At 40.1% G+C, this 12580-nt stretch overlaps 1 protein-coding gene across 1 annotated transcript; it reads right to left on the reverse strand.

Moving 5' to 3' along the window:
• Positions 1-2802: 2802 nt before the first annotated feature.
• On the reverse strand, positions 2803-7326 carry tmem129 (transmembrane protein 129, E3 ubiquitin protein ligase). Its single transcript, XM_034034837.3, has 4 exons — positions 7008-7326; positions 6059-6533; positions 4745-4904; positions 2803-4052 (listed from the first exon to the last, which is right to left on the reverse strand). The coding sequence occupies exons 1-4, from the start codon at positions 7237-7239 to the stop codon at positions 3804-3806; spliced, it is 1116 nt and encodes a 371-aa protein (XP_033890728.1). The 5' UTR covers positions 7240-7326; the 3' UTR covers positions 2803-3803.
• Between the last annotated feature and the right edge of the window lie 5254 nt (positions 7327-12580).

A 12580-nucleotide genomic window follows, 5' to 3' on the forward strand; every position in this document is an offset into this window, starting at 1 on the left:
TTTCCCAATATTCCCCCCTTTAAAACACATTTTAGACTGTCAGATATCACTTAAAACGGGAAGGTCATGATTAAAAACTTGTAATTACAAGATGAGATTCCCTGCTTTAACATTCATCTTTAATACATGTGGTGTTTTCAGTACCAATCACTGATAATGGGGTAAGCGTCTTCTGATAATCTGAAATATTGAACTTCTCCTTGCATTTTAAGGACACTAATTGCTGGCCAGGGCTGCAGTTCGTTTGCTGTATATGAAACAAGCTATGTGATTCAATTTAATCTCCATTATTATGTAATGCGGTATGTCTCTCCGCTCCGCCTGCACTAGAAGACTGGCTCTACCTCCGCTACGCTCCCCTGCCTCCCGAGCCCGCTCCTTCTCCACCCTTGCTCCGCAGTGGTGGAACGACCTTCCTACAGATGTCAGGACTGCCCAGTCCCTGACCACATTCCGGCACCTCCTTAAGACTCACCTCTTCAAACAGCACCTGTAGAACTCCTCTGTTGTATCCTGGGACACTATCACCCTTCATTTAAATATGCTTTATTTTGCTCTTATCTGCCCCCTATTTTACTGCATTTAATCCTGTACCTCAGAATATTGTAATCTGCCAAGTGTTTAATCTGTAGTATTTTGTACTTAATCATATCCTGATGTAACCATCACTTTTATCTGCTGTATTATTGAATTGTGGTTTGTCACACTTGAGAATTATTGTATTTCTTGTTCTTATTGTATGACTTATATGGTAACACTTGAATGTATTTGTATTTGCTTGCGATTGTAAGTCGCCCTGGATAAGGGCGTCTGCTAAGAAATAAATAATAATAATAATAATAATGTCTGTTTATATGTAAAATATTAGAAAGTAATAAACTCTGAGGTATACAGTATTTAATTAGATCATAAAGATATATGTCAATTTTATAACACAAAAATAAATTGGAGGAGAGTGCAGAATTTTAAGTATAACTATAACTATGGTACATAATTAGAGAGAGATGTTACTTGTAGAGGAAACGAGTCTCTAAACCGAAGTACAGATTTTTACAAGCCCTTTTACAAACATCTCTTCTGACAGGTACAAGCAATTTCAGACATCATCATCATAATAATACAAATATAATGATGAAAGACTAACTGAAAGCATGTTCTTAACGTATGCAAAGCTACACGGATAAATATCTGGCCTGAGGCATTATGTTTGTTTACAGAATGATTTGTAAAACAACTAAACATCAAAGAGTTTGCTTACTGTTTATAAATAGAGGTTCCAGAAAGATCCTTAGCAGACACCAGGGGTAACATACAAAACCTGACAATGTGTATTCACTTTAATTACTTGATAAGAGTACTATAAGTGCTTAATAATTTTAATTAATTTAGGTCTTAATATAAACTTTGGTGCACATTTTAGTTCAGACCGTAAGTTTATGATGTTGTTTGTTAATAAAAAGGTTTTTAAAACATACTTTTTATGTCCTTTCCTTGAGAAACTATATAAAATAGGTAGTAAAAAAAAAGATGATTTAAATCAATGTTGTTTTTTTTGATCAAGTGATTTAAAATCGTGATTTAAATCAGGCAACCCTGTTAGGCAGTACAAGATTAGTGCTAATCAGGGCCTGTGAAACCAAGCCTGTTTTCTTCAAAAGCAATAAGAAACAAGTTTGTACCCAACGATAGAACTATAAAAATGTTTATCTATTTAAAACCTCTTCCACTCCCATTGAGAACATTGAAACTGACAAGAGGATCGGCCTGGTAGTCTGTAACCTTAAACTGGAGTCCAAATGTTGTGCACAATCCCTGTACTTGAATTTACTTTCTCACTTACACTCAACTGCTCACTTAGCTTGTGAGATACACAGTGTAAAGGGGGTCGGAAATCATCTTTCAAATATTCCACTGCTACAGGTCTAAAGAACTGTAACTCTTCAGCTGTATGCGTCTGACCACAATGTGGTTTCATCTGCCTCTGAGAAAGCCTGTATTCTTTTCTCAGTCGCTCTTTAAGCAAGGACCCCTTATTGGTCTGTGCTTAAAAAAAAAAAAAAAGTATTGTTTTCTTTTTTTTTTTTAAACCAAAACATTAACACCTATGAAATAGTTTTTACTGTGGTGCTAATCTCAACCATGTGTCACATAATGTACTGTTGTGAGAAAAACATAACTCTGTAAAAATTTACTGAAAAGAAAAAAAAAAACATGTCAGTAACCTACTTTCTACCCCACATCAATACAAAGCAGTGTGTAGCATGAAAAAAGTACCTCACCATTACCTACAACCGCAGCATGTACTATGGAAACATGTACATGGTAGACAGATTGGTGACACCATACTGTTTGTGCCAAAGAATGCTCTTTCAAGTTTCACTGGATAAGCGGTTCTATAGAATATATCTAAAAATGTATATATACACCACAGTGTTTTATTACTTTAACAATGGCAGTAGTATATTTATATTTTACCACTGTTTAGATCAATTGAATATAGACCATCATGTGTTTGTTCGTACATGAATTCTGTTTTTCTTTCCATTTTATATTCTCACACATCTTCTGTTCATATAAATACACTCACTTCAGCCTACTATAATAATCCAAGACACTCACTATCCAAAACAACCTGGCAAAAAAATAAATAACTAGAAAAAACAACATTAAAATCATCTCCTCATATTAATATAATAAAATTCTGAAGATTGATTACTTTTCAACCTGTTTCAACTGTCTATAGAAAGTTATGTAACTTCATTGTAATACAAAGTTTGGGACAGGATTGCTTTACTGCATGCCCCCTATGCTACAACACAGATGCTATTAAACACAAGAAGCCAGTGGGCTTTACTCAAGAGTCAATAAACTTCAGATTCATCTTTCGGTATGAAAACAGGATTCTGTCTAATTGCATGAATTGTGTTTATTACCTTGTTTCAGCGCATGAAAAAGCAGAACAGCAAGTAATCAACGCCTAAAGAGAAAACCATCAACATATACATGTACCATGTTATATATCATGTTTTATATATATATATATAAATAAAAGATTACAGTCCAGCAATTAAATACTTTGTTTTTGCAAGTTTTTAAGATTTCCTGAACTTGCAAACTTCCATTAAAATAACAGAAAAGGAGGAAAGGCCATTATTGATCTAAATTTGTATCGTGATTTATGATCCCCTTTCCTAAGGAGCTATGTTGAGAATTACATTTAAATGGAAAATTACATTTATGGAAACACAACAAACTGCACATTATGAACATCAAAAGTGCTCTAGTTACCCCACTGAAACCAATGTCAGTTTGACCTCAATTGAATACATATTGTTTATTTAGTTATGTATTAAATGCACTCTTAAGTAAATCCGAAATAGCACTAAAGGTTAATAAAATAAACAAACTAATTATATAAAATATCATTTTACTTAACTGTGTACTACTATACTTATAGCCAAACTGCAAAAGAAAGAAAGAGAAAATACCTAGGAGAAATGCTGGCAGTCTAAACAGCAGTTCCCCCCTCTCTCTCTTCAATACACAACTGCATTTCCAACAGCAAGTTTTGTGAAAATTAACAATTGCATTATTACAGTGGACTTTAAACAAGCAGAGAGATGCAAATGATTCCTGACGCACGGCAGAACAATGTACCATACCAGCATCATATGATTGCAGAGTTACAGCATCACCCTAAACAACAGTGTATCACGGGATGATTAGGGCGATTTCCAAAATGCACCTGGTTATCAAAATTATCAAAATTCCTGAAAGATGTTAAAATAAAAAAACAGTCGTTTTTAGTGTATGACACAGATGTCCAGGATGCAGAATTTGGCCCGGCAGGTGGGGCAGGGGACTCTGCTGGACAGCCAGGTCTCTGGGTGCTGCTGATCTTGTCGACTGGCGAACCACTTGCCCATGCAAGTCAGGCACCACATGGGGCGGCAGTAGCACTGCTGGCACTCCCCCTCGCTGGCATCCTGGCACACCTTCACCAGCTTCATGTTGGCCATGACCTGCATGCAACCAATGCACGTCTCCAGCTCCTGTGAACAGGACAGGAACTAATTGAATTGAGTGAAACCAACGCAACAGGCTAGAACTGGTATTTGATGTTGAGGTTAGTGGGCCTTTAGCCTAGATTTGAGGGTAATATTTGATTATGAGTATTTATTTATGTAAAATTGTAAAGTAATTGAAAGGGATTTACTACCACCTTGTGGACATTGGTGGCAATGGCACCTTGCAAACTTGCGAAATAAAAGTTGCAGAATACACTCGAATACAGAATTATATATTTAGGCTGCAACTGAGATGAAACCATCAATCATCTCATCTGGATTTTTTGGAAAAAATAACTACAAACTATCGGTTTGAAATGTAGCACGTTTAGATTTAGTGCAATACATCTGTAATAATCTAATATCTCTATCTGGGTTCAAAGGAGTTTGGTGGTCTCGACACAGTGAACATTGATCATAGGCCACATCCAATCATACAGAAATGTGTGTTCAGGTTAGGATTGAACTGTGTATAGGGCCTCTCATGGCTCTGCACTACAAAGTGCTTGACTGTAGCCAGTGCTAGAACTGTGAAGGAAAGCTGTCATGAAACCTGCCAGATCCATTGCCGACTAAACTGTGCTACTGGCTCTTGCCTTTCATTAGCACAAAATTAACACAAAACAAACATGCTATTGTAAACACAACCTCCTTCTTCGTTCCTTTGAGAGACCTACCTGACCCCTGGGAAGGGAGTACCGTGTGTTCATTTCCACGTGGGACTTAAATGTTTCCAGGAACAGATCGCTAAGGCTCTGGTGGATGACGACATTGGCAGCATTCCGAATGGGAGCATGGAGCTTCTCACGCAGCTCACCGTACTCTGCAGAATTCAACCTAGAGCAATTAAAGAGACACAACTCAGCTGGCCTCTCAATTAAACACCTTAAATACATGAAAAAATACAAGCAGCACCATCTGGTGGTCAATCAGTGTAAAATAAAAAACAACCTTTGGTTGTTCATTTGCTCAATCTATAGTCCTCCCGATAAAGCCAGCTAGATTATACTGATGCATTTTAGAACATTAGGGAACCACAGATGGATTGCATCAGCCACTCTTATAAAATCCAGGTGTGTCTTATCCCAGTGGGGTATACAGCAGGTTCATCTAATTCTACATTGTTCTTCCTGAGCTGTGAACAAGCTTTAAGATGTAATTTATATCTGATACAAATATTTTTACATGTACAAAATCTGCCAAATTGAATAATGGGATCGGCTAAATATAAGGGACTAAATTATGATAAAAATTGGAGCTAACTTGCCTCCCCCCCATTATAGCAACAAGACCTACTAGCCACATGGACATGTAAACTGTTTTTGTTTTTTGTGAAAAAAGACTAGACTAGTTCTAGGAGCCAGTAATTTAGACCGCTACACCACGCTGACTTCCCTGTTTTCCCCTAGTGAACCATGGGTGCTAAAAAGTGGTATATTTTTATTATTAAATTAAGATGAATGCTACAGAGCTCAATTATATTCCTTAGTTCATCTCAAGCCCAACAAGTACCGGTATGCACATTTCACAAAGAAACATCTAGTTTTGCTTCGTTATTAAGGAACACAAGATTTGACTTTTTATTTCTCCTAATCAATCTAAAAGAGTACAAAAAATGAATATGCATGTGGTTTAAGAGTCTGGATCTGTACAGAAATATAAGAAGAATGGCATTCAGACAGTTGCAATAATTGTGGCAATACCCTAGTTTCCCTATAAAGTCCGCTCAATAAGACCTGGCAGCAGTAAACTACCATGACTCTCGAATGTAGTAAATAGTGGCAAATTAATTATATGTAAGTGTAAAACTGAACACTGTTTCATTTCATTCAAAATACAATAATGCAGGTGTGTTGAATAACTACAGCAAGTTCAACCTTCCCTTGTAATCACCGCCATTACATGATGGTGTCAGATGTTGACACAAAATGCAGTAAATGTGATGACTCAAATTAACTTCAGAGTCTACGATACACTCGTTTTTGTTTTACCTGATATCAAAAGGCTGGACACGGGGGTTGACGCTGGCCACGCTGATGGTCAGGAACTGCACTGGAGTGTTGGAATCTGGGGACAGCTCGTGCTGCTTGGAGGCAGTCACTGTCAAGTGTATGTCCTGTTGCTGGGCAACATGCACACGATATGTCAGCACCTTTATCACCCAAGTGTCTGTGACAACCACCCTGGCACCTGGGGGACCGGTGGCAAACTTATCAATCCGCCGGAACTCTGTGTTGATGGAAGATGCCACAGCCCTCCAGCCTGACTGAGGCAAGGCATGGTCTGCCAGAGTCCTGGCTATGGGATGGTTTCCCCATTTGTTACAGGACCAGTAGAACACCAATATGCTGCTCAACACTGGCAATGCGACTGCAGCCGCAAAAAAAAGTTTCCATCCTTCACTTGCAATGTGGACAAAGTACAGGTTTTTATCTGGAGCTGCAAAGCACATTCCTATGTAATAGCCTGTCAATGAAAAAGCACAGCAAAATATCATCAAATGTCCATCTAACTAGTTTGTTTAGTTTCACTAGTCTTTATTATGACTTATTTTACAGTACAGATTACAGTAAAACGGGAGGCTGACATGAGCATGGATTCATCAGATGAAAAATAATTGTGGGCGGGGCAAAGCCAATATGGAGCCCTAAAACGAACATGTCTTTATAAACGGGTTGTTCTGGTTATTTAATGTATTAGTTAGCTATCGTACACGTTGTTTCAGTAAATTCTTATGACGGATATCCTTGCTGTGATTGCCGGGGGGTTGTCGACAGTAAAGCGCAATACGATTTTTGTTGTTGTTGTTGTTGCTGTTGCGCCCATTAAACTAAATATGTCCCAAACAATTTAAATTACGATAAATAAAAAGTTTAAACAAACATCTATTGGTACTACATTGTCGTTGCAAAAAACTATTTAAAAAAGCTAATAACTTACCAAGCGGCAGTATAGAATGAACAAGTGCCGTAGCGCTCGTTCTCTTGATTTGATAGTGAATAAAACTTAAATCTTCGCTGCCTAACCATCCCGAAAGCAAGTTCTGCACTGTCACCCCAGCAGACCTAAATTCGTTAGGAGTGAAGACAAAACAAACGACAAATACAACGTATGCTAACGTGAAAGTAACTTCTGGTCTCTCCATGTTCGCCGTACCTCTGACACACAACATGCCACCCACTTCCTAATAACACGGCATCATGGGAAATACAGTTTTGTTAAACCACGAAGTTGAAGTGTCGGTTGATACAGTGCCGTAGATATTTGCTTCACCATGGGTATGAGCGTAGCATACATACAGGTGTTTAGACATCGCGCTAACGATGATATCAATTACAGGTATCAAAAGCAGCCTTAGTAATTCCTGGCAATGTGACAGTTGCAGATTTATCTACCCTTCAATGGAAAAAATAACCAGAGGCAGAAAGAAACTCATAAAATTGGGAATGAAATAAACACAGTTCTCTAAAAATTAACCCCTTTAAGTGCTCCTCGGCCATCACCTTAAAATAACCTGCAAAACTGCTATTCAGTCCCCACAGCTGAAAGATTAAAATGATATTACCCTGTATATGCTTTTCAAAGAGTGGATGCTTCCTACCAGGAGCATGCAGAACCAGATTAATCGACATCCTTGGAAAAGCATGATGTTGATAAGAAGTACTACTTCACTGCACTGAACATACCCATTTTTGAATCCATATATATCACGCTTTTTGTGAGTAATTGATTTGGGGATTTATTTTATAATCAAAATTTGAATAAACTTAAAATAATAATAGCAATAATTCAATTTTTAACCAGTAAGTCATTTGAGAAATCTCTTTATCAATAAAGATCTGACCAAGAAGGCAGGAAATACATAAAAAAAAAACAAAAAAACATACAAACATATTATATCTTACACAATGTTATTAAACAGCATAATATAATACCAGTATAATTTCAGTAACAACTATAAGGTTGCGAAGGCTGTTTGAAGCTAGCAACAGTTGCTGGCAACAATAAGCAACTTCTGGTAGGAGCATCGCAAATTAACTTCAAAATAAAAGACCCTTGTGGAAAGCAATTGCACATTAAACAGTAAAATACATACAAACAGCTTAGCTATATGAATAGAGTTTTTAAAAATACTTCTCATCTGTTCAGAAATAATCAAAATAATTACATTTCTTAAATATACCACAAATAACTCCCTGAATAAAATGTGTTTAAAATACAAAAGACTAATTGAGCATACATATTGACAATTTGTGAATAATCTAAGGACTGTAACTCAATAAAAGGGGGTGAAATGTGAACTAGAGACATTGGTGGAATAGAAAATAATCATTTTTATATCCGAATTACATCATTGTAAATGTTGCTGGTCTTTTGGTATGGAGAGGAGAGTTGAAAATGGGCAAAGTTCGCCTATGGAGCATACACTGCCCATTTCTGAAAACTCTAAGGACTGTAACTCATTAAAAGGGGGTGAAATGTCATGTAGAGACCCAAACAGATTAGGAAATAATATGGGTTGTATCACTGTTACATCACTGTAGAAAATACATCACCTTTTATGCTGTTAGTGAATAAAATGGCTAAAACCATACATTTTTACATAATGAGTCAAGACAAGTTTCAAGAAAAATGTATGTTTGCTTTAACACTACAAATGTCTTCCATAGTGCTGGGGGAAAACGACTGCCCCCTTCCCAGGGCATTCTATATATATATATAACTAAATAAAATAATGTATCAGGGAATGCTCGTCAAGAATGAAATCATTTTAAAACAGATGAAATACAATTTGAGTTATTTCAGGCCAGAGAATGCAAGACAATCTTGGTGTAAAACAGAAGAGGGCATTCCTGTCTTCCTCTTGGTCCGGCAGGCCTTGGAATTGGGGAGAGGCCTAAAAAACAAGTACAATTAGTCAGATATTAACAATGGAATGCAAACCAGTATGTTTGGGCAGACTGCAAACTTTATACATGATTTAATGTGTTGTTTCTAATCGTGTTACTCATACTGTAGTTTTTCAGGAGCAGAAACTAGAACAAAAAGGATATTGCTGCTCTAGAAAGAGTGCAAAGAAGAGCAACCAGAATTATCCCGGGTTTAAAAGGCATGTCGTATGCAGACAGGCTAAAAGAATTGAATCTTTTCAGTCTTGAACAAAGAAGACTACGCGGCGATCTGATTCAAACATTCAAAATCCTAAAAGCTATAGACAATGTCGACCCAGGGGACTTCTTTGACCTGAAAAAAGAAGCAAGGACCAGGGGTCACAAATGGAGATTAGATAAAGGGGTATTCAGAACAGAAAATAGGAGGCACTTTTTTACCCTGAGCATTGTGAGGATATGGAACCAACTCCCCAGTAATGTTGTTGAAGCTGACACCCTGGGATCCTTCAAGAAGCTACTTGATGAGATTCTGGGATCAATAAGCTACTAACAACCAAACGAGCAAGATGGGCTGAATGGCCTCCTCTCGTTTGTAAACTTTCTTATGTTCTTATGTTCTTATGTTCTTATGTTCTTATGTTCTTATGTTCTTATGTTCTTAACATCCTGAGTTTGTAATTCAAATAATATTGTTTCCCTCATTTTCTCAAAGCACTGGACAAGATGGTTTCCTCCAAATAACACATGTTTAGATAATAAGCAGATGTAAAGTCCTCAGCTACTCCCATCTGTTTGCCTGGAACACCAGCAGGTTCTTTCTAACTTTGGGGGTTTAGGCAACACTTCCAATATTTTCACAGTAAAGGCTGTTAATTGTTGACTCACAAAAGTTGAAGCAACTGGTAATGCAATTTTTTCTGGAGTTTTACTGACTTAAAAACAGAGATTATTAATCGATTTTTCAGAAACGGGCAGTATGTATGCTGCAACATTTACAATGACGTAAATCTGAATCAACCAAAAGTGTTTTCTATTCAGAAAATGTCTCTTGCTCACATTTACAATGACATAAATCTGATATAAAAATCTTATTTTCTATTCCCCCTCTAGTTTTTCACCCCCTTTTATTAAGTTACAATCCTTAGATTCTTCAGAAATGGCCAGTATGTATGCTGCTAGGCAAATTTTGCCAGTTTTCAGCTCCTTGCTCCATACTAAAAGCCCAGCAACATTTACAATGATGTAAATCTGATATAAAAAACAACATTTTCTATACCCCCTATGTCTCTAGTTTACACTTCATCCCTCTTTGAGTGAGTTACAATCCTTAGATCTTTCAGAAATGGGCAGTAAAGGGACTGCATGGAGTGCAGGATGCGCCCTATAGCCTGGAGATCACCGGTTCGGGTCCAGGCTATTCCACTGCCGGCCGTGGACTGAAGTTCCAGGGGGCGATGCTGCCTAGGGTGGGGAGAGCTTAGGTCAGCCAGTGTGTCCTCGGCTCACCCCGCACCAGCGACCCCTGTTGACTGGCCAGGCGCCTGCGGGCTTGCCTGTAAGCGGCCCAGAGCTGTGTGGTCCTCCGACGCTGTAGCTCTGAAAGTAGCTGCATGGCGGGCCTGTACAGTGAAAAGAAGCGGACGGCTGACGGCACACATTTCAGAGGGCGCGTGTGCTTGTCTTTGTCTCTCCCGAGTCAGCGCGGGGGTGAGCCAGGTTTTAAAAAGAATTGGGCATTTCAAATTGGGGAGAAAATGGGGTAAAAAAAGAAATGGGCAGTATGTATGCTGCATAGGCGAATTTTGCCTGTTTTCAGCTCTCCGCTCCATAATAAATGCCCAGCAACATTTACAATGGCATAAATCTGATGCAACCAGTGTTTTCTATTAAGAAACTGTCTCTAGTTCACATTTTTTATTATTTTTTTTTACTTAGTAATCGCCAATTGATTTACCACATTGTTCTTCCAATTTGAAGTGTCCAATTGTATTTTAGGCTCAGCTCACCACTACCACCCCTGCTCTGACTCAGGAGCAGTGAAGACGAAAACACGCTGTCCTCGGAAGTGTGTGCCGTCAGCCAAGCGCTTCTTTTCACTCTGCAGGCTAGTTCACATTTAACCTCATGAATTGCATTTGCAATTGCTCTATAATCCAAAGCATTTACTTTTTTCCATTTATATTTTTTGTGTTCAATGGGCTCCTTTGAACCATGTGCTGGACCTCGTCCTTTAGCTTCTTCCAATTTATAAATTCACTAAATAAAAAAATATGAACTACATGCTGCAGTATTTGTGTGTACACTCACCTTGCTCCCTGTACTCAAATTGGTTTTAGAGTGTCTTTGCTGACCATTTCCCTTCTTGTTACCTTACCTGCTCTCAGCCCTTCCTCCTCCCCTGTCACTGTATGTGCTCTCAGTCCTTCCTCCTCCCATGACTGTACCTGCTATCAGCCCTTCCTCCTCCCGTCACTGTACCTGCTCTCAGCCCTTCCTCCTCCCGTCACTGTACCTGCTCTCAGCCCTTCCTCCTCCCTTGTCACCTTACCTGCTCTCAGCCCTTCCTCCTCCCCTGTCACCTTACCTGCTCTCAGCCCTTCCTCCACCCGTTACCTTATCTGCTCTCAGCCCTTCCTCCTCCCCAGTCACTTTGCCTGCTCTCAGCCCTTCCTCCTCCCGTCACTGTACCTGCTCTCAGCCCTTCCTCCTCCCGTCACTGTACCTGCTCTCAGCCCTTCCTCCTCCCCTGTCACCTTACCTGCTCTCAGCCCTTCCTCCTCCCCTGTCACCTTACCTGCTCTCAGCCCTTCCTCCACCCGTTACCTTATCTGCTCTCAGCCCTTCCTCCTCCCCAGTCACTTTGCCTGCTCTCAGCCCTTCCTCCTCCCTGTCACTGTACATGCTCTCAGCCCTTCCTTCTCCCATCACCTCACCTGCTCTCAGCCGTTCCTCCTCCCATCACTTCACCTGCTCTCAGCCCTTCCTCCTCCCCTGTGACTGTACCTGCTCTCAGCCCTTCCTCCTCCCCTGTGACTGTACCTGCTCTCAGCCCTTCCTCCTCCCGTCACCTTCCCTGCTCTCAGCCCTTCCTCCTCCCGTCACTGTACCTGCTCTCAGTCCTTCCTCCTCCCCTGTCACCTTACCTGCTCTCAGCCCTTCCTCCTCCTGTCACTGTACCTGCTCTCAGTCCTTCCTCCTCCCTGTCACCTTACCTGCTCTCAGCCCTTCCTCCTCCCATCACTGTACCTGCTCTCAGCCCTTCCTCCTCCCCTGTCACCTTCCCTGCTCTCAGCCCTTCCTCCTCCTGTCACTGTATGTGCTCTCAGTCCTTCCTCCTCCCGTCACTGTACCTGCTCTCAGCCCTTCCTCCTCCCGTCACTGTACCTGCTCTCAGCCCTTCCTTCTCCCCAGGCACTGTACCTGCTCTCAGCCCTTCCTTCTCCCCAGGCACTGTACCTGCTCTCAGCCCTTCCTCCTCCCAGTCACTGTACCTGCTCTCAGCCCTTCCTCCTCCCGTCACCTTACCTGCTCTCAGTCCTTCCTCCTCCCCTGTCACTGTACCTGCTCTCAGCCCTTCTTCCTCCCATCACCTTACCTGCTCTCAGCCCTTCCTCCTCCCGT

This window comes from Acipenser ruthenus, chromosome 1 (assembly GCF_902713425.1).
Source record: "Acipenser ruthenus chromosome 1, fAciRut3.2 maternal haplotype, whole genome shotgun sequence".
NCBI lineage: Eukaryota > Metazoa > Chordata > Actinopteri > Acipenseriformes > Acipenseridae > Acipenser > Acipenser ruthenus.

Coding starts and splice junctions, on each gene's coding strand:
- tmem129 (XM_034034837.3), bottom strand. CDS start 7,239: ATGTTGTGTGTCAGAGGTACGGCGAACATGGAGAGACCAGAAGTTACT. Junction 6,534..7,007: donor TCATTCTATACTGCCGCTTG/GTAAGTTATTAG, acceptor TTTCATTGACAG/GCTATTACATAGGAATGTGC. Junction 4,053..4,744: donor ACTCCCTTCCCAGGGGTCAG/GTAGGTCTCTCA, acceptor TCCTGTTCACAG/GAGCTGGAGACGTGCATTGG.